Source organism: Melanostigma gelatinosum, assembly GCF_949748355.1.
Source record: "Melanostigma gelatinosum genome assembly, chromosome: 13".
Taxonomy (NCBI): domain Eukaryota; kingdom Metazoa; phylum Chordata; class Actinopteri; order Perciformes; family Zoarcidae; genus Melanostigma; species Melanostigma gelatinosum.
Window position 1 is genome coordinate 19,293,031 of NC_136646.1, and position 22,224 is coordinate 19,315,254.

General features: G+C 42.9%; 1 protein-coding gene across 1 annotated transcript; it reads right to left on the reverse strand.

The window, feature by feature from the left end:
- Positions 1 to 34: 34 nt before the first annotated feature.
- sgsm3 (small G protein signaling modulator 3) lies at positions 35 to 10,169 on the reverse strand. The gene is made up of 21 exons (XM_079281867.1): positions 10,011 to 10,169; positions 7,387 to 7,475; positions 7,089 to 7,174; positions 6,926 to 6,989; positions 5,857 to 6,068; positions 5,580 to 5,687; positions 5,336 to 5,479; positions 5,010 to 5,205; positions 4,711 to 4,856; positions 4,147 to 4,377; positions 3,873 to 4,055; positions 3,636 to 3,791; positions 3,504 to 3,558; positions 3,353 to 3,402; positions 3,063 to 3,215; positions 2,898 to 2,968; positions 2,655 to 2,703; positions 2,381 to 2,466; positions 2,157 to 2,279; positions 1,815 to 1,875; positions 35 to 1,388 (listed from the first exon to the last, which is right to left on the reverse strand). The coding sequence occupies exons 2-21, from the start codon at positions 7,391 to 7,393 to the stop codon at positions 1,305 to 1,307; spliced, it is 2,265 nt and encodes a 754-aa protein (XP_079137993.1). The 5' UTR covers positions 7,394 to 7,475; positions 10,011 to 10,169; the 3' UTR covers positions 35 to 1,304.
- Positions 10,170 to 22,224: the final 12,055 nt, after the last annotated feature.

The window sequence follows — 22,224 nt, forward strand, 5'->3', positions numbered from 1 at the left end:
CAGGCGCAAAGATGGGTTTTCAATGTTTACAGTGCTCTTTTTCTCCAATATACTGGAAGTACAGCTCTTACTATATGTTACAGATGGAAAGGGGCAACTATCGACTCTTAATAGAAGGCAGAATATTGTGTATTTGGACTTTACATTTTTGATGATCATGCGAGTTACAAAGGCTACCATCATGTAAAACCACATTGAGTTCTGTGCACATGGGACGTTACAGTTAACAATGAAGTCCAAAGAGTTTCTCAACTGAGATAAAAGGAATATTTCAACACCTGTAAGATCCAATTAGCTTGGCAGGAATCTTTGCCATTAGCAAAGTATCCAAAAACTAGAAACAAAAAGTATATATATTTTGTGATGCACATGACAGTTTCACAACTTGAATCAGCGTATCAACCTTCTCAAGTCCCCACTTACAGTCTCATGAACGGTTTGACCAGTTTGAGGAAATAAACAGACACTTCCTGTTTTCTGATGCATGGGCAGATTTAAGGTCAGTTTGGAGATCAGTTTCTAGTGAGAACCATAAACGTTGCTTTAACCTGCAAGGGCACATTTAGTCACACGCAAAACAGTCTTACTTTATACACACACAACATTTATTTACTATATATCCAAACACTGAACGTATTGATCTGCTTCATTTACATGATGTCATACAGGTGCAGACTGTTCAGGTAGCGCACACACACACACCCAAAGTCTTGTATTACAATTCAAAAAGGCTTTACTCGGCATGTGCAACGTCAGTATTTAATGAAATGTATTTATGGAGTTCATGATATTGAGGTAAGTAGCATTCCTCTCAAAAACAGAATTAGTAACTCTACAGCTCCATGTTTAGGAATGTGTTGGTCTTATTGTCTGGGACTTTACAGGGCGGTGTGTTTGTCGTGGGGGAGGAGCTGCTGCTGGATTTTACAGACACACAGAAGAGAATGGACTGAACGTCTCACTCCGGCAGAAAACACTCAGTTAGCTGAACGGCCAGAGCAGGGAGTACTGAATAAATACTTACTGTTCGGACACACCGAGTGCTGCAGTCCTATGGGTACAGACTATTCTGTACGAGAGTGTTCTACTAACTAGTATATATAGCTTTCACCATGTAGTGCAACCTCCTACACCGGGTCTGAATTAAAATAAAGAATGCATTTTAATGCACATAAACTGGTCGGCCTTTATCCGATGCGGGAAGGTCTGAGAGGAGTCTGTAGCAGACAGTGGAGTTGATAATCTGAAAAGCAGGCAAGGAGACAGACGAGACACAGACACGCAGGACAGATTCTGCAGCGTGTCTAGCCATCGATGTCCCAGCTGAAGAGATGATGTTTCACCAACATATCCTGCACTCCCTCCTTCAGCGGCCTCTGCTCCTTCTCCTGGAAAAGAGGAACGCGTTTACCCAAAGACAAAATCAGCACTACAGCAGAGATGATTTTAAAGATGTACTGTGTTGTTGACCGCTGACGAAAGCTCACTTTTTCAAAAGATCAAGAGTTTGAGTTAAGAAGAGAAATGTCCAAACTCCTTGTGCGATATTGTCTCAGTCCTAAATCAGCAGATAAGTAAACTAGTAACTAATGACTACATTAAAGCATGTTAATTAGTAACTAATGACTATACTAACGCATGTTACCCAGAGGTCCCAACTAAAGAGGGGATGCTCAACCAGCACATCCATAACTTTGGCTTTCAGAATAGTGGATTTCTGAAACAGCATACAGTCAGAGGTTTTCCTCCCCTGAATACTAAGACTTGCTTACTACTGCTGAACAGGAGCATGCTGGGTAATCTCCTTCACTCACCTCTTTCTTGTCAGGCAGCTCACAATCCTGGGAGAGGCTGAAGGCAAACTTTGATAGCACCCTGAGGAGACAACAACAGCAGACAGTCATTATTTCCTTTATTGGTCAGATGATGTGTCCATATCCATTTTTGTTCTTAAAGCCCTTTTTAGATATTTAACCCTACTTTAACTACTGGTGTATTTGTGGGAAATGTGGAAGTACGGTGAATATTGCCAACCAGCTTCATGAATTCTGTACGGAGTCATTGCCAGCTCATCATATTTATCCATTCCTGGTTTGTTTCCTTCAAGTTTCCACAGGCAACCAGAACCAATCAAACCAGGCCGCAGTGTTTCTTACCTGAGCTCACACTTGATCTGTACCCATCCAGGACTGCGAAGGAATGACCAGGGATGATACCATTTCTCTACAGCAGCCATGCTGGAGCACAACACCTCCAACCATAGGTGCAACACCTGCTCACTGGGGGGGGGGGGGACACACACACGTTAAAACCTAAGCCTGTGGTCTCTGTAAACATGATTTTGATTCCGTGCGTGTGTGAGTCAGTCTTGAGAACTCACTTAAGGCCGACACAGGCAAGAGACCTAAACTTGACATCCATCTGAGCGTGTGCGGTGTCGTGGCTCATGTTGACTGACTGCACCGCCTGGGAAGAGAAAAGCTGGCGCTCATGCACTTCCTGCTTGATGATGACTAGGCACTACTTTCATTAAACACACTTCATGTCCATAAAATAATTGAAAATATTTCACTTTGATCCTCACTGCACTCAACATTTAGCTAAATAAAACAAATATGCAGCGCATTTGTTTTTCACCACTAGTGAATTCTTACTCTGTATAGCAGCTCCTCTGGTGTTAGTACTTTCCCATCTTCATCTAACCTGGTGAAGAGCAGAAGAGAAAAAGCTGAAAGTGGACTCATTCCGCTGCCAAAACACATTTCACTTCTTACTGACAGTCAACATTTATTTGTTTGATTGTTTTCATCCAGTACTTCATGTCGATAGGTACGGATGATCCATGTGAATAGAATCCCTCACAGCCATGTTACATGTTCACTGTCTGACAGTTTTACCTGTAGGTTTTACACAGCACTAGTCTGGAGTAGACCGAGTTAAAGTCCCTCTCTACCTCTCGACTGGCCGCCTGATAGAAAACAAGAAGACACACAATGATGTAGTCCTCTGGTGAATTTGATTCAACTCTGCAATATGGTGCCATTGAAGAAAAGCTCTCCTACCTCTTCTATGAATAACCAAGGATGACACGGGCCTCCCAGTATCGATGTCTTCTTGAGACCGTGCTGAAAAATGGCCTTCAGGGCCGGACACAGTGTTCCTCTGGCGAGGTCCGTCACTGCCTCAGTCACCGTGTCGTCACCTGCTAATGAGTACTGCAGACACAAAAGGAAAGATCAGTTTAAGCCACCGATAATCAGGAAACTGGATGCAAGTAAACACATCAAAGGACTGTCGACTCAGCATAGGCACACGCACGTCTTATCAAGCTGATAATGAACTGCTTGCATACCTCTTTGCTTCTTTCATCGAGGACCTCCACAAATTTAGCTGGGAACCAACCTGTTCAAAAGAAGATCTTTGTCAAATGAGCTTCAAAACTGATGAAAAGAGAAATCAGTGATGGCAGCACTGGGTGCCATCGATACATAGGAAGCACACACCTCTCAGGCCGTTGAGCTCTCCAACCCAACAGTGCTCATCTTTCTGTGAGATGATCTGAAAGAGACAAACACAGCTGTATAAGACTCACAGGTGAGCGGGGAAGTGTGCGAGTGACGCAATGCAAGACTCACAGTGATGATGTCATTCTTCCTGAAGCCAAGTTCATCGTCGTCATGACGCTCAAAGTCCAGCAGAGCCTTTCCCCGTCTCCGTCGGTTGCGAGACACCACGAGGAAGCTCTCGTGATCCCGCTGGTGGCTCTCCATGGAGTAGTCAGGAGTCAGCTCCTGGGGAGACATCAGGGCAACATTGAGTCAAACTGGAAGCTCTGAACTACACTCTCGCTGCGCTTCAGCGTGTGAACTCACAGTGCTGGAGTGACGAGGGTCCAGACAGTGGAAGTGGTCTGAAGTGCGGGTGATGGCCTCTCGCAAGGCTGCTACTAACTCAGTCTGCTTAATGTTCTTGGATTTTAGGGCCTCTGCCTCATCCTCCCCAAACAGCAGGGAGCTCAGGGTGGACTTCCTGCGCAGGGACTGTCTCCTCACCACCTGAACACATACAAACGCACATGACACGGATTAGTCTCAGACAAAAATAATTGCTGTTTCAGCAGACCAAGTTAAGACTACAACAACTGACCTTGTTGAGATTGGTGTTGTGCGTCGTGTTTCCATTGCTGAGCTGTGCCTGTTCGTTTAGGATGTAGGCCAGGTGCTTGTGCCGGTGGGCTTCCAGTGTTTCCTGGGACAGAGTCCCCGCTAGCCTCATAGCCTCCCCGAGAACTGCCGGACCATCTCTCAGCTGGCTTGGCAAGTCCGAGAGAGTGTTAAAAATCGATGCAGAGTTCTCCGAGGACACAAGTTCCTCCTCCTGGGGGTCGGGGAGTAAATTGCAACAGGATCAATACTCAACATAAACAGTTTTTGTCAATGGAAGAAGGAGCTGGTACCAATACTGTGGGATGGTTTCTAGCTACATTAGCGTGTCTGTTGGCGACATGTCTCAGGGGATAAAGCAGCCGTCTAGTAATGTGTCTATGTGAATGTTAGCATGTGTTGTAAAGCGCTTCGAGTGGTCAGGATATGACAAAAGATTTGTTTGCATCTATTCAAGAAAATCAAATCGGTAATTGCACACTCTAAAATAACTCTAAAGCAAAAAGGGGGCTCAAGACTCACAAAATATGTGACGTAGGGCAAATACCTTGATTTTGAGCATGCCCAGTGTGACCTGGAAGAGTACCAGGGAGCCCTGGTAAAAGAGCAGATCCCAGATCCTGAGGAGCAGACGGATGTCCACCACGCTGGCAAATGACGTCAGGAACCAATGCAGAGTGATCAGCGACAACTCTGGATGTATGAGGAGGAGGAGGTTACGTATTGCATACGATATACAGTTTATAGCTGAACGGTTGTGGGCAATCTATTGTTGTTGGAATGCCCATGTTGCCTCTCTGACCCCACGCACCACATCTCACCACCTTCCATAAGACCCATCCTTACCTATGTCATGCTCCTGCAGGAGACGGTCGAGGGGCGGCAGGTACTGAACAATGAGCTGGCGGAGAACCCTTTGGTCCGTTTGGACGCCCAGCAGCGTGGAGGAGAAGTAGGCCGGAGGAAGGAGGTCTTCGATAAGGGCACACATCATCCAAAGCACATCCTCCTCCTCGAGGAAGAGCAGAAGACAGGAAACCACCTGAAGAGGTCGAGACAGAGGGGTCGGGTCGGCACAAAGAAAAGGCTACATGTACTGTAAATGTGATGAGTGCATTTATATGAACGCCGAGTGTGCTGGCTGAAGTAATGTAGTCGCTTGTGGTTCTCACCATGCCGGTGCCCTGGCAGTACCCAATGTCTGGGTAGAGCCAGGCCAGACCTTTCAGTACCCGTCTCAGCCTCGGCACTCCAACACTCGTCATGCTACAGAAACACGCGTTGGTGGGCATCGTCCGCAACAGGTCCTTCTCTATCTGAAGGACACAATCGCATCATGATTCTCCAGCAGTACTACGCTGGGTGAAGAGTCTGCAGTAAGTGTTTGGTTACGTGTACAGGAGCTTCGGCTGTTACCTGTTTCGCTGAGCTGGTGTCATCATTAGAACTGTTCTTGATGATTTCTCTGTAAGAGATCTCAGACGTCCTCTTCTTCTGCAGAGCTCCAGCCAGACGCATCCACAGCTAACACACACACACACAATAGCTTTAAAGGCACCTGTAGCAGTCTAGCGACAATAAACTTCATTTTTATGAATTCACAGTATTTCAGCCCAATATGTACCACTTCTAATCAACAGCACTTCTAATCAACAGCTTAAACAGTTCTGCCATGCCGAGCACGTCCATTTACCTGTGGCCTCATGCTGTGAGGTATGCCAGCCATCACCAGCGTACGCAGACGCTCGGAGCGGGAGAGGACCGGATCAATGAGCTCCCAGGTCAGGTCGCCCACCGTGTGGTTGTGGGTGAACTCCAGGTGGGCCTGCCAGCGCAACCGCTGCTGGGGGTCTTCACGCTGGGGCGAGCCTTCAGTGCCCAGCCAGGACCGGGGCTTCCCTTCATCTGAGTGAGACGAGAGTGACACAGCAGGATTTAGTAGTGTTTGGGTTTACTTGTTAATCTAAATATTAATAAAAGCAAAGCCCAGTCCACCTCTTGAATTGGGGTATGGAAGAATGATATCAAGAACAATCGTTAGGTAACCAATTATGATAAGGACAAGGAAGGAAAGGAGGCGAGTGAGGGGAAAGGTGTCCGGATAAGAGACAAGTGGCTAAATAACAAAGACAGAAATAGAACCAAGTGGAGACATACTGCACGTTGCCCACCGAGCAGTTGACAGCTCGTTTGTTGCGTTTCCATGTTAAAGGTCATATTATTATATGTCGACGAATACTTTGAAAATAAAGAATACATCCACATCAACTTTCACAAACGTACTGATTAAAAGTATTAAACTCAGATGTTTTAATTGAAAATTTGTTGACTGGTCAAAAATACATTGTGTGGCAATTACTCTTGTGAAGTGAACGCAATAGAACGTGAGCCAGAGACATCCAATTACTGAATGTTATCAATAGCACCTTTAACTATTGAGCAAAAACACAACAAGAATTATATCAGCATGTTAACTGTTAAGGAAAAATAACAACCAACATTAAATATACAAACAACCACATGAATGCAGAAAAAAGTGCTGCCGGACAAAATTGCAGAATAAGCAGAGGAAACAGCACCCACCCCCCCCGAGGCAAGAGATAAAAACTGCAGTCATAACTCAGATCACGTGCACTTCATTTGTGTAATGTACTGTTGCCACTGTGACCAAATAAGGAGATTTCTATTTGCGTTTCTTGAAAGAGGAAAAGTGAGGACAGAAGAAAAGGGCCCCGATGTGTGAACGTGAGTCGACACTTTACCTTCAGTGTCTACTTTGAAGCCAAACTCATCATACTGAGGTTCAGGCTGTTCTGAGGGCTCTTTCTGTAAGAGGACAACAAATAACATGCATTTCATTAGTAGAGGAAAAGGTAAAGGAGACTATGTTTGCACATAAAACAGCACATGAAGTCACAGCCTCACTTGATGGTACTTGGCCAAAATGTCCTGGGGCCACATGCTTGGGGTGAGAGCAGAGAAGGGGCCGCCAGGGGCCGGTGTGTAGGTTCCTAAAACAGAGATCACAACTAATTACACAGAACATGTGATGCACACTAGAAAAGGATTTTTGACAATACTAAAGCCGGTTGAAACCGCAAATGAGATTTCAAAATATATCCAAAGTAAAGAGGTCAGGACATGTCTGAGGACAGGAAATACATCTTCTGACACCGCTCTTCAAAATAAAAGCCTTTTGCACCAAATTCATTTAAATCTTTACCCGACATGTTGTTGGTAGTACAGTGAATGGCTTCTATAGACGGGTATTAGTCACTTTTGGAGAAAGGAGGTCAGCAGACAGCACCCACTCTGTGAAAAGGACAACGAGAAGAAGTAGTTGGTGGTAAGTGCAAACTAATTATCATGTTAGTCAGCAGCATGAATAAGGTTGACTTGAATGTTGCAGTGACAATCCACCCAAGGCAGAATGAAATACACATATTTACAGGATCAGATAAATGAAGTCCATCATGTTGTTCCTCGTCTACGTTTACCTTCTGGAAACCTCTTTGCCGTAAATAAAAGAACCGTTACAGTGAGTCCAACTACTCTGTCAAAGTAATGTCCCTTCTGCAAGCGTTACTAAAGGAAGAGATTCAGAGGCTCTACACAAATAAGTGAGAGAGGAAGAGATACAGAGAGTTCTGGTTTCTCTTCCCATACGACTGCTGTATCTACCAGAGGCTATTTACCTCAATTAACTGCTCTATTGGTAAAAGTCCAGGGGAAATTAACAAACATTCTGTGAGGATACTCTGAGAGAGCCAGCTTAACAATATTTAGTTCATTTTTTCATAAGGAAATTATATTTTGTTGTTGATATGACGTATCCTGAGAGGGGACACTGTTTGGAGTATAGGCACACGTGAGCAGACGCAGCAGCACATTAACATTAACCTGCGGAAGAGGCTCTCGCCAAAATGATTCATTCCAGCAGCAGGCTCACAGCATCTGAACAGGGATTTAGGACTTAAGAGAGATGAGAAATCAATTTGGGGTTTGGAGGAGGGCCAAGCCCTTTCAGGCTCGCTCTGTGTGTAGCTCAGAGGAGTGCTGGGATTTTGGAGCGACTCCCTTACAAAGAACACAAACGGTTCAATCGTCTGCAAAGAAAACAAACACGACTGAGACCCCCCGCAAACTGTTCGTATTGACAATCTCACTGCAAAATTCTGCTGTGGAAGCAAAAGTTACACCTGAAACATTAGTTTAATAATGAATAAGTAAATAGACATCAATATTATCAGCAACTGTTTTAAAAGGTTAATTAATACATTTTTCCAATAAAAATACCAGATGATGTTCCCGCCGGTCAAATCTAACAATGTTCTGCTGTTCTTTTCTGATGTGAAGGTTTTTACATTTATTGAATAAACAAAGTAATCAATTTTTAAAAAACATTATGATTTTGAATCCTTATTGTCAGAGTTCTACTACAATTTGATCATTAATGCAAAGAATTATGGCAAATCTGAAAATTGTTAGGTTGTTTACAATCGAATGACATGTAGGTGGTATCAGCTGTTCCTGAAGTTATCAATAACTTTATATTATGTCAAGAATAGAGACCAATAGTATTTGCTGCTGACACTGGACCACCACAGATACATCACATTGCATACGTTTTGGCAGATTTAGTCCTTTATAAGGAATTTGAGGGTTCTTCAGCAAAAATGTTTACGTGAAATAAAATATTAGCTGATGCATTTGATCGACACTATGGAATTCAAATATTAGCATTGACCTCAAAAGTCCAGTTTCCTTTTTACTCTGAACACAAAAAGATATTTTCCATTACTGAGGTGCAGCTGAGATCAGCTGTGTTTGCACACATGGTCAACACCCTGTTGCAAATAAAGCAACATCCTGCTGTAACACCCTGCTGCACGAGCGTGTGTGTGTATATATATATGGTAAACACTCCTTCCTTTTAAAGCAATAGAGTTCTTATTTGTACCCTGATAACGGCGTTTGTGTTGCCCACTAGGCCTTCCGCCGCCTCCGCCCCCCATATCCTAACACCTCAGTCAGTTGTTCTTCCCAGTAACCACAACAATGGTGACTCATGTTGCCCGCTCGCGAGTACGCCCACTCCAAACTGGCCAAGTATGTCGGCGAATTACAGGCTCGTGCACCGCCAAGTCAGCTTTGGCTGAATAATGATGGACAGTCCTGTGTACTGTTTAGCAGACTGCGTGTGTCTTTCCGTATGTCTCGCTTACACACACACACACACACACACACACACACACGTGCCACTGCGTTTAACAGGAATGTCGCTAGGAGAACACACACAGCATAGCGGTACCTGTCAGGGTGCAACATGAAGGGTTTAATGTAAACTGAGGCATCTGATAAACCAGTCAGTTGACCAAGAATCTATGCTGAAAAAGCTAAAGATGTGCACGGTTGTTCATCAGACACGCGATTAAGTCAAACTTGAGCTGATTTGAAAAGTATTTTGCTTACTTGTGAGCTATGCAACATCACCATCACTGTGGAAATAGTAACGTTCAATATCAACTTAACGTCAGCTGAATTAACGTTACGTCAAACCCCCTGCTGACGTAAAATGCAGGTAAAAGACGATAAAATGAGCTGTAGTTTAAAATGAAATGGCCACACATTGAACCGATATCTACACATTCTGCTGACAGTTGCACAAAACCTAAAGCCTACAAATTGTTCCAACTCCTAACGTCCGTCTCGAAGACTAATGTAACGTTGACGTTATTAACACCGAGTTTTCAGCTGTTAGCCAAACACGCTACCTTTCGCTTTTAGCTAGTCAGGTTAACAGTTAACGTCACATACAACGACCATTAGCCTGCTAGCATAACTTACCGTGACATTATTCTTGTGAAAGCACAATGATATGGTTTATGGCGAACGTGTCTTCTGTCGTTGGAAGGGGGGTGAAACGCCATATGCTATGCCATCATTCGTCTCGTATTTGTTATTTCGCTACGTAGCGCACCTGCTAGCGACGCGCATCCCCGTCGTATCCTTACACCCTTTAAGGTTTTCCCTTTCCATCCCGAGAAGTAGTTCCAGATCCCGGAACTACACTTCTCACAGAACATATCCTTCCACAGAGATGACGTAGACACACGACGTTTTTTTTTTTTTCTCCATTCATTCATGAGTTTCCTCCAACCAGTCACGATTCCCTAGCAGCCTACCAATCATACTGTGAGATGCAATAAACATCGAACAGTTATTGCTCACAAAGCACCCAGATGGACCCCCCCCATGTCGATTGTTTGTGTATTTGTTATTTTGAACGACACCTTTTGAATCATGCTCTTTTTAAGAGGATGTGTCCCTGATAAACTGGCAATAACAACAACAAAAATGTATACATCAATGATGTTTTTTACTTGAAAGGTATGATGCACCAATAACGTTAAAAGTATGATATTATAGCCTAAGAAGTCTTTAAATTCTTATGATTTCATAAATTATGTTCTTAGCCCTAAGTTCGAGCATGGGTAGATATCCTTACAAAATTAGTTGTCATATTGAATTGAAAGGTGCTGTTTTTATGGATCTGACTGACATTCAAATGCAGTTTAAGTATCGTTGATTCGTTGGTCATCATAATGAAGACCAATATTTATCCTTTTCATTATTTCCCCTAAGAGACTAATCTTGAATTTCCTCTAAAATGGTTTCACTGATGGTTGAAACATAATGCTTTTACACGATTGCGCCACAAGATGACTCTAGTGCAATGAGCACAAGCTATTCCACATTTTCACATTCATTAGCTGAAAATAAGACCTATAACAGCATACTGCATGTCCCATTATCACAGCTACAAGCATCTTCCACCTCCACACAACCACCAACAATCTCACCCACAAACACACACCTAAAATAAAATATTATAATTTCAGTCTGGTGTGCTCCATGTAGTCCAAATTGGCCTCCGAAGACAAAACCCTGTGTTATCTCACTATTAGTATCGTGGAAGTCAGACCAGGTGGGCAAAATAACCAAATGATGAGCCATTCTCCTTCAATGCTGGAGCTGCACATTTTGCACAGTTAAGAGACTGAATTTGAATGTCTAAAAAATAAATGTGTGTGTGTTCATGAAAACACATGTTGCATAGCCTCCTAGAGGGGTCGATAATCCTTTAAAATGCAAATCACACAAGTGTCTCACTCTGTTTTTACTTATTACTCTTATATGCAACAGAGCATCCCTCAGTTTCTGCAGTCATCTTTTGACTCTTGCCACTGACACACGTGTACTGTGAAAAGTTTGTATGTCCTTTCCTCTAAAATCTCCTTCGCCTTGAATACCCTTCCCTCAACCTCTCTCTTCCTTCTCACCCCCTTCCCCTCTGCCTCTGCCCGGTGACACATCAGTGTGACGCCTTTCAGTCCTTTCTAACCCTCTCGCATTGCTTGCACAGTTTGCTGCACCATGCCAGAGTGAGTCACATCATTAGAATTGCTGCTGCCTAAAAGGCGATCTTGCCCACAGCTCGCCGGCCAAATAACCCCAATAATGCGTTCACCACATGTTCCCCCGATGTGGTGGGCACGGTTTAGCAAGCCCTGGATCTTACACTGCAGTTGCTATGACGTCAGTGAGAGAGAGAGAGAGAGAGAGAGAGAAGGGGGGGCGAGGGAGGAATGAGGAGACTGTGTGTGTGTGTGTGTTTGTGTGTGTGTGTGTGTGTGTGTGTGTGTGTGTGTGTGTGTGTGTGTGTGTGTGTTGGTCTAAACCACAAGAAAATAAAGGGCAAGTGTAAGATGAGCAATAAAGAGACATCAGTTTTTCTGATATATTGTTCATATGAAGCAAAAGAAACCTCAGGCTCACACATATGTGGGTGCAGGTTTTTAGTCAAAAGCTTGCACGTGCACAGATACAAGCACACACGCACACGTGTTAGTGACTTGTTCATCAAATGAAAGAGATTATTGATGCAGGTGAATTCAGCAGTTTGATGGATGAGAGAAGAAAAGAAACAGAGAGGACCACTTGTTCACGCGAAGTCAATTTGCTGCAGTCCTGCAGTTTCCCGTCGGGACAGAAAGATGGCGCTGTTGCATTACTTCAGTCAGTTTTCAATTAACTGTACGTGTGCCATATTTGAGTAGATTAGATTGTAAATGTAAATGTGTCTGTGCCCACAGGTGCGCATGCGTGTAAGCATGCATTGATGCGTGTGAGAAGGGGCTTGTATATCAAAGCTGCTCATGCGTATACATTTATGTGTATGCTGTATGCGCGCATTCTCTTTACTGTACTGTATGTTCAGTGTTTTCCCCAGCATGCATAAAAACATCACAATCGGGGGCGTGACTCCTGTGAGTCCTCCTGATATTTTCATACGGACACAATTTGAACTAAATAAAATAAATTTTGCCAAACATGATTAAGTCTATAGAGCGCGCAGGTTTGTGCAACCTGCATGATGTGGCCTCTGCCTCTGGGATCATTTCAACATAATTCATTCATATAAGGCCAAGATAGGCTAAGTCAGGCTCGGTCTCTTGAGATGGATCATGGGGCGTTCCCCCAGTCTCAGAGGATCTCTCCTGTGATGAGGAGGATTGAAGGTAAAGGGCAGGGGCTCTGAGGCTATTGCACTGGCAACTGATTTCTCCTGGGTGTTGTGATGGGAGTGGCTGCTCTTTGAATTTATGATTCTGTGTTGTTGAATCTACACTGTATGTGGGGTAGAGCAGGTGCATGGGGCAAAGGAAAAGGAGGGCAAACATGCTTTCGTGCTACCAATTTAACAAGAAAAGGAGCTCTATGGGATGAAGAAAAATGTATTTTTAATATCATATTTGCTTCTTCTGGGTCATGGGAAACATGAGGAGGACAGGAAGCTGAAAGAGAAGGAAAAAAATGACACAAGTCTCATGACATATTTATTGCAGCACAAATCCTATTCTCTCTGTTTAAGCTTGTTTTATTATATGCTGAGGTCAAGTCATTTGGGAAATGACGCACTGAACATCCAAACACATTCACACACCATGGGGTTGATGTGATGTAAAGGAGGTGAGAGATGCGAAGGTCCTGAGGGATAAAGACAGTGAATGAAGGAGAGGGAAGCATAAGAGCTGGAGTTACAATGTGAGATATTAAACGCAGAGCCACAGAGGTAAAGATAGTAATCATAAAGCCACAGAAGAATTTGTAGATGCTACTTTCACTGCCGCGTAAAAAAGGACTTGCATTGATGCGTCACTGCAATACACACCGTGCTATTCTGCAATATAACAACGGAACTATATGTGGTAGCTATTCATTTTTATTTTATTAGAACAGTCATATACATACAGGTATATGAAACCTGAGCGACTGCCTGGGGAGCAACTTAGGGTTCAGTGTCACGCTGAAGGACAATTTGAAAGGGGATCAAACTGTGATTAAAAGACAAAGTGCTCCAGCCGCTGAGCGACAGCCAGCCCTTATCACAGGGATCACAGCAGACATTTCAGCCCTCTGCCATTTGCACGGCAATTATGTCTCTTCATTCTGTCCATCTGCTGTGGCCATTTGTTGGGTGGGAGGCCGGCCATTATTTGCCTTAGTGATAGACACAGGCCAATGGATGACATGGCTCCATAAATCCATCGAACATGCTCCCTCCCATCTTGAATTCGTGTGACCTTGAATGTAACGCTTGTTAAACCTTGAACACCTCGCTGAGTGTATTATCGTGTCTGTATATTGTGCGTTTGAGATTGTGCCAGTTCAGATTAACTCACAGCTGACAGATATGTCTAAAAATAGTGCGGTTCACAATCCATTACAAACAGATTAGTGTACACACTTTTCAATCCACAGTATGTCGATACTGCGGTCATGTAGGGACAACTGGCAATATGTAGATATCAAGTACTTGTCATTGCACAACGTTTTTAGAAATGCAAGCTAATAAATTGAGCAAATCCTCATCTATATGGAATGGAACGCATGGGAATCACTGTTCCTCAATAATTGTGAATTATGTCTTGTTATTATTGTGTGCTGTGTTGAGAATGTAATAAGAACTCATGTTTGAGTATAACTGTTATGAGCTGTTTTGTGGTATACTTTCGCAGTTGCTGTTGTTTTGGGCTGGGGGAGTTCCTTTTGGCTCACTGCAAACCAGGATTCTGGCGGAGGATAATATTGTATATTGGCTTCAGGGATTTGTCTGCCACACACAGCCCACAACCATTACCGTGTGATATTGGCACCATGGGAAACTAAACATAACTTTTGTGTTATGGGATATGTTGTCCCATTTTCATACAACACTCATATTCAGCTATATAGATATTTCCTCTGAAAGCTGTGGTTTTATTTTACCCTTGGAAAGGGTCAAATACTACACAACAGGAACATGTCAAACTCCTGGTGACGGCATTTTTTTCTTCTTTTAAAAGAAAATTATTCAGTGGAAAACCTTGATTTAACTGAAACAACAATAAGCTGACAAATATGCTAAATGTGTCATTTATTGGGATAGATTGAAATGGCCCATACTGTAGCTTGTCTTTATCTCTCTCATTAGTCTTTGTTACAAAAATAAAAAGGAAGAAAGCGGAACAGACTCAGGGGACAGGAAAGGTCTAAGAAATAAATAAGAATGGAACAGAGATCATGACTTATGTCTCCACATCTGTCTGTGTGTGTGTGTGTGCACATCTGTGTGCTTTATATTTGTCACGAAGTGCTGCCTAAGAGGATAAAAGAGCAGTGTCATATGCTGACTTCTATCACAGTTCTAATAATAATGAGCACACATGGGCTCCTCTGCCATGACAATATGCCTGCAAATATACATGCAGTTTGTAAAGTGAGCTTGGTTCGAAGCCTTAATGTTTAAAGAGCAGGAGGATCACGGAAATGTAAGAGAAAGGCTATCAGTCAATAAAGTTGTGATCTGTTAGATTACTTAATGCACATCTTTCTGTGTGTGTGTGTGTGTGTGTGTGTGTGTGTGTGGTAATGCAGCTGTCACCAACAGATGGTTTTTTGTCAGTGTTTATGCACATGATGGTTTTTGGTTAGTAAGGCAAGCCAAGGCAAGTTTATTTGTATAGCACATTTCAACAACAAGGTAATTCAAAGTGCTTCACATAAAACCATTGAAAGCATCAAAAGGCAAAAGAAAATGAGATTTAAAAACAATTAATAACATTCATTGAAACAATAAAAAAACAGTGTAAGAAATAAAATGCAGTAGTAAAATGCAGAAATGCAGGAAATTGATGAATATATTAATTGAATCGGGTTCATTTAAAGGCAGCAGCAAACATAAAAGTCTTCAATCTTGATTTAAAGGAGCTGAGGGTCTCAGCAGACCTGCATCTTTCTGGGACTTTGTTCCAGATATGTGGAGCAGAAAAACTGAACGCTGCTAGACGAGTACAGTATTATGCTGTAATCTACGACTGTAATACATACAGACCCTTCCTCTTTATCTGTCTACACAAGTAAACACTTTTTCAACCTAAATCTTCTCGTATTTTACTCTTTGTTGCTTTCTCGTTATCACACTCTGTCAGGGATAATCCCCGCGTCAGTCTGCCTAATCTGAGCCCCTCTGAGATGACTCTGAATGATGTCTGAGGTTGACAATTGTTGCACCAAACATCACACAAACAGATGTATTGACTTGAGATGAGTGAAAACCTGATTTTAACATTCACGCATAAAAAAGACAAGACCAGCCCATGTTTTATTGATTGATTTACATACATGTAATATTGTGAGGAGCAAGAGGAAGCATTTCACTCATCCTATAGGCCAGCAGTCAACACCAGCTTCTTTGGATCCCATGGTCGCCGTCTCTACATGCTCAGGGTCTATGGGCCGCCTGTGGCTCAGGGGCTATCGAGCGGGTAGTCTTCTAACCAAAAGGTTCGTTCCCCAGCTGTCAAATTCCATGTATGTACCATGTATGTGATGACTGAAATGAAGTTCAAGGTTTGGTTACACAGTACGTTAATGCTTGAGCTCGACTTGCATTGATACACTAATTCCTTCCTGTATTGTTGTATTGTATGTATTTTAACTGTGAAATAATCCAGATACTAATATCAAAAACATGTGCAGAAAGGTTGTGCAGTCCCTGGCAACTTCTGACAGGGACAACGTTTCCCCACTTCAAAAGCAACATCACCCACCCAATCCACCTCATTCTCTTACTGCGACTAATTGTCTCATTAATAGACAATGATAAAGGATCGGAATTTGAACGTTAGCAGTAGGTACTGATAGAGATCTTTTGGCCTGCTAGCGCAGATACAAATCAGGCGCAGGAGGAGAACTCGGTGATGGTAATCACTGCTAATAGGAGTGAATGGGGTCCCTGTAGCCCTGATACACATCGGTTGATAGAGAGAGTGCTGTTTACTTCCTGTCAACACTCTGCCTGCTGGTAAATGCTGTGGGGTCTTTGTGCGTCTTTGTGCATGCGCTGTATAAAAAAGAAATAAAAGAAAGCAAGTGTGAGTGTGTGGAAGAGATTAAGAGCATGCGACATAACCGGTGTGTTTTTATATACAGTTAGAGTATAAGAGGTCATGGTCATGTGTGCGTATAAGTAGGAATGAGTGGGAGCAAGATCAAGACCTTAAAGGCTGGTTGGATTTGGTTGCAACTACCGACTGAAATGTTACCAAGAGACTTGATTAAAAAGCTGTCTGGGTATCTGAACCGAACAAGCAACACCAATGCCTATAACACCATATGTACTGTAGGTGGAAACACACAAACATGCACAAAAACACAGAAAAACACGCCGCTCGCTAATCGCTCCAATAATAGCTTGCTTCCTCCCAATGTAGGCAGTATTATCCTTTTAAAATGCAGAATTGAACTGCACAACAGCTGCTAGTAAAGAAAACAAGGTACGCGACGCCTGTAATCTGTCACCCAAGTTGAATGAACCACTGGCAGTCGATCAACCAAGAATGTTGTTATTTGTTTTCTTCCGGCGGTGTGATGAATCAGGGGAGGACATCATCCGGATAAATATAAGGACAACATTGTATATGTATCATATGCACTGGCAGCATGAGATGGCAGATGGTCACTAAGCACACGCGACATGACTACGACTGACTGTTTGCTGACAGTGGACAGTGAGGATAGGACAGCATATTCCGTTTTGCACACCCACAATAATTGTGTTTCAGTGTGTGAGCATCTTTCCACGTTACTAATAAAGGGCTTTATTAATTAGAGTCCTTTCTGGTATGCACCATTCCTATTTTGACCTTATATACTCTGTGGCTTTATGTAACTTGTATATCTATGTATGCTGTGCAGCTCAGTGTGTGCACTGAGCAGTCATATGTCAGGCAGTGAATAACAGAGCTGTCACTGTTCTTTCCGACACTAAATCTCCTGCAACTCATCGAATGTTTTTCTTTCCCTCATCTTCCTCACATTTCTCTCCATCTTCCTCCATGTCAATCCTCCCATAGTGTCTCTTATCTGCTCTCAGCACAGATCCAAGCGTCACTCTGTCTGCCTCTCTTCTCTCTGCCAGTCATTTGTCCAGGCCCGCTGACCCCATCCTTTCTGTCTCTCCGGTCATCCGTGCTTTTCTACCCTCATTCTTCACAAGCTCTGCTCACCTCTCTCCCCCTGCTCGCCAGCCCCGTCTGCCCGCTTTCTGTCCTCGGTTTCTCCACCTGATAACAAGCAGGGTATAGTGCAATGCTACGCTCCGCTGGCTCCCCTCCCTGCCGCACACAAATAATGTGAATGGTGCACATCGAGAACCAGGAGGCACACAGGCAATGTTTGAAAATGTTTGATTTATCTATTTTCACCGTGAGTCATCACCCTGGTGAGGGGCTGGTACCAGCCATGAAGTAATGAAATTTAAGGCTGTCTTTCACTGGCTAGCTTCGCTTTTAATAGGAGTGCTGAAGCAGCAAGACATGGATATGAATAATGCCATAATTCATGCCCAGAACATTCATTTTTCTGCATGACAGCGCGAGAGCCCTGTGAAATGTTTTGCATAGATCAAGTCGGCTTCGTTGCCCTTGTAGTACTCTAGTAAAGTTATGTGGAAATATACTTCATAAAGATGCAAGAGGAGTTAAGATGAATTTCCCTTGTGCTAGGAGTAAAGGGAATTCTAAAGTCGTGAGTTCAATAATTGTTAATATTCTGGACTACATTATTGAAAAACGGTTTTCTGTGTATGAAGTTGCGTACTACTTACATGATTCAGAAACAATACATGAGCCAGACTGTGAACGAATGAAACATCTGAGCATTGGTAGGCTGAAAAATGTTAGTGTGTCTTAATTATTCTATAAAAAAATGCAGTGGCAACACTTACAATGCAAATTACAATGATGATTCACGAATATATATCTGTTCTCATGAAACATCATGATCTAATTTATAGTTCTCAAATCAGAGTTATTCAGGAGCTACTGATTAACGATTCATAAATGATCTGTTGTTCCTCATCCGCTCACATGTTTGTACCGTATAGTGTTATACCAACTAAGGTGAGATGCAGTTGAATTGTGATCGTCTGTGCAAAGCTAAACTTGAACAGCATGAACAACAACAAAGAATGCGAGCCAATGTATAATCCTCTGCTGGTGGTGCCACTTTCAGGATGCTGAAGCACTGCACAGGACAAATCAAGTCACGGTGCCACAAAAACAGATTGTTGGTCAGCAGGGGCAGCTAAGGCTGGACATGAGTTGGCAGGGTAGCCTCTCTTAACAATCTCACCTCTCTGAAATATCTGAAACCATGAACATCTCACCCTAACCCAGGGCTGTGCTGTGCATTTGCCGCAAATGGTATTTTTCGAATTTAAGTTCTGCTTGTCTTGGATTTTTAAATCAGATTTTCATGTTTCTTAAAGTACAAAGTCACAGAAAAACCACAAATATTGATAAGGCTAATAGATAATAGCATAGGTAAAAATGACGTTGAAAAAAAAAAGAATAAGCGTGCAAAAAAACAGCGTGTGAATAGATTGTGGCTCTCAAAGGGGAATTTATGACTGGTGCTATGAAAGCTAAAAACGACAACTGACAATAGTCTGATTAGCATCAGGAGTGCTGCAGCCTCAGTTCAGCACAGTAGCAACTTAAAATAATGAATTCTCAACACACCATTCATGTTGTTACCTTGAATTTGACATGCCCTGGAAGAATAGAGCAATAGGCGCAGCAGACGATGAATTAAAAACACATCAATCACAAGTAGGGCTCAATTTAGTGACATATTCTTCTGCTGCCTTCAAAATGAATTCAATTCATGAAAACATGAGAATAAAAACAAGGTCGGAATATAACATTTGACAAATGTGACATCATAAATTCATACATTTTAACAGCCCAATATTGTTTATTTGTGTCCGCAGAAACTGTTTCACACTCACAGGCCGAGCATTCGGTTTGGGATTGCACCCTAAACTTATTTTTGCTGTATTGATTAATAAAGACGGCAGTTTTTGTACCATTATAGGTGAAGATGTGTATACATGTCTGTCTGTTGGAGTGAATCATAATCGCTAGATGCCTTTGGCAGGACAGTGGCGTGAGGAGGACAGGCGTTCAGCTGCCTAGCCAGTTCATGCCCACATGACAGCAAACATGCACTTTGCTTCATGTGTTATTTAGCTGACACTGAACTTTGACCTCTCTGGTGAAGGGAAGCAACAAAGAAAATGTCCCTTCAGGATTCAAACCAATGTCACTGTGAGACAACACAAAGGCTGAGTTCTGGTCTCACCACATGAAGAGGGTTCAGTCCTACATGTTTATATGTATATTCCTGACATGAAGATCTGACTACGCTGGGGATCTTTTGTAACAAGGTTGGGGAGATAGTGTCGGACAGACCGAGTGTGCTGAATAATATGATCATGACCTCAAGCAGAGCGTTAAAGCTACATTATGAGCAAAAGAGGTGCAAATGGTTGAGTGACAAGTCAAGAGATGGAGACTAAAAGCAGAGAAAGAGAGTGAGTGTGCATAGGGAGCAGGCGGAGGAGGGAGGGAGTGAAGAAGAACAACGCAAAGAGGATGAGGGTGCAGTGATAAGAGAATGAGGAGCGAAGAGGAGGAGGCTCCTCCGGGGTGTAATTAAGGCTCTGAATCGTGTTCGCCATTGACCGCTAGGACAGAAGAAGAGATGAGGGGAGAGATGTGCAAGTGAAGCGAAGATAGAACACAAGGGAAGGGGAGTCCCTTTAGTGGAAGACAGAGAGTAAAAAAGGTAAACAAAGAAAAAAAGTGAGCATGAGAAAGAGGAAGATGATCGTGTGATTAAAGGAAATGCTGCAGTCGAAAAACAAGTAACATGGGGACGTGCTTCAAAGATCACAGAGGATGGAGGATAGAAAAGGTGTGAAAATGTATTCGAAACTGAACACGAGAGAGAGAGAGAGAGAAAAGAAAGAGTCCTGAAAAGGAAATGTGAAAGAGTGTAAGCGTAAATGTAGTTGACAGATTGATGGAATTTCATCTACTCTGCAGAGAGTTGTAACTGTAACATGTTTTCACTTTGAGGTGATGATGGAAAAACGTCTCTCTGACACAATGATTGATGCGCGAGAAGCTTTTTCTTTTGCCGATTGAGATTGTATTGAAGGCATAGGAATATTCACAGACATAAAACAAGGAGTAAAGGACAATACACACATAACTTAAAACAGAGGATGCAGACATTCCATTGTTAAAAGGAAGAAGAAATGTAAATACATACATATACAATACACAACAAGAGTATAAAAGAGGCAGTGTTGTAGTTGGGACAAAGTGAACAAATGCATGGATGTGTGTGTGTGTGTGTGTGTGTGTGTGTGTGTGTGCATGGGTGGGATATAAGCCACGGGTTTGTCTTTAAAGGCCATTAATGCAGAGAACAAATCTTTCCCGTTTCAAACGTTATCTTTCTATCCTGCCCAGCAGTGAGAAGGCAATCTGTTCATTTGCCGCCTCGCAAGCAGATGATGCAAGTCTGTGATTGATGGTGCAAGAGCTGACTTCCATTGTTGGACAAGCAGTCTCCAGGCTGACACAATAGAGGTCTGGACTAGTTCAGTGTAGATAGAAGGAATCACGTCTTTCAGAGTGATGGATCCCCAACAGAAATAATCAAATGCAAAAAGGGGACTTCCCTGCCAATAATTCTCTGGATAAAAACATAAACTGATGTCCAAACATCCTGTACTCATGGGGCGATACCATAGGACGTGGGCTAAAGTACATTTCATCACTTAGGGTCACTTTTAAGCTGAACCATATACATTGTACAGGGCATCCAATACATTCTGTTAAATTGAATGACCGAAGTGTAAAAACCCACTAATTTACTGCAAACTCCTAAATCTGTTTCCCATACAGTTTTCAGGGAGCTGATAGTGTTATATTTCTGTAGTGGCACAGAGTAGTGAAGTGATGCTTTCGGGCCCTTACCGTAGCTTGAGTTTGTAAAAGTGCGGCAGGGATTGCGTCATACACTAGAGGTTGTATTCAGGAAGGGGTCAAAGGTCAGGCTCGTTGCAGACTTCTTCCAAACTCCCTTAAGGCACGGCAGTACGGGACGAGACTGAGCACTTGCTGGTAGACAGAGGCAGAAAGACGTGCAACCAAGCGAAGAGCAGAGCAACAGTGTACTTCTAACAGTGTACGACACTGAACCTCTCTGGAGGGAGAGACCACGGAGCTGGCACAGATGTATCTTCTCCATCCCTACGCCTCCGTGCTGCACGTTATTTGGAAGTTTACTATTCCAAAGAATTAGGCCACACAGCTGATGAACACCTGTGGAAACACTTCACTAAGAATGTCTATTAGAGAGAAGCTTGACTTATAGTTGGTCAATATTTGTCTTGGTGGAGGACAGCCCTTACAGGAAGAGCAAGAGAGACAGGCAGACATGTGTCATGAGGCTCGGTGACAGCTGTCTCATTTCATTTCCATCCTCTTCCATGCCCCGGCAATAAAATCAATTTAATATCAATCGAGTTTTATTCAACAATGCCAATATGAATTGTTATTTTGTGAAGAGAGGCTCGGAGTATCAACCTCACGATGAC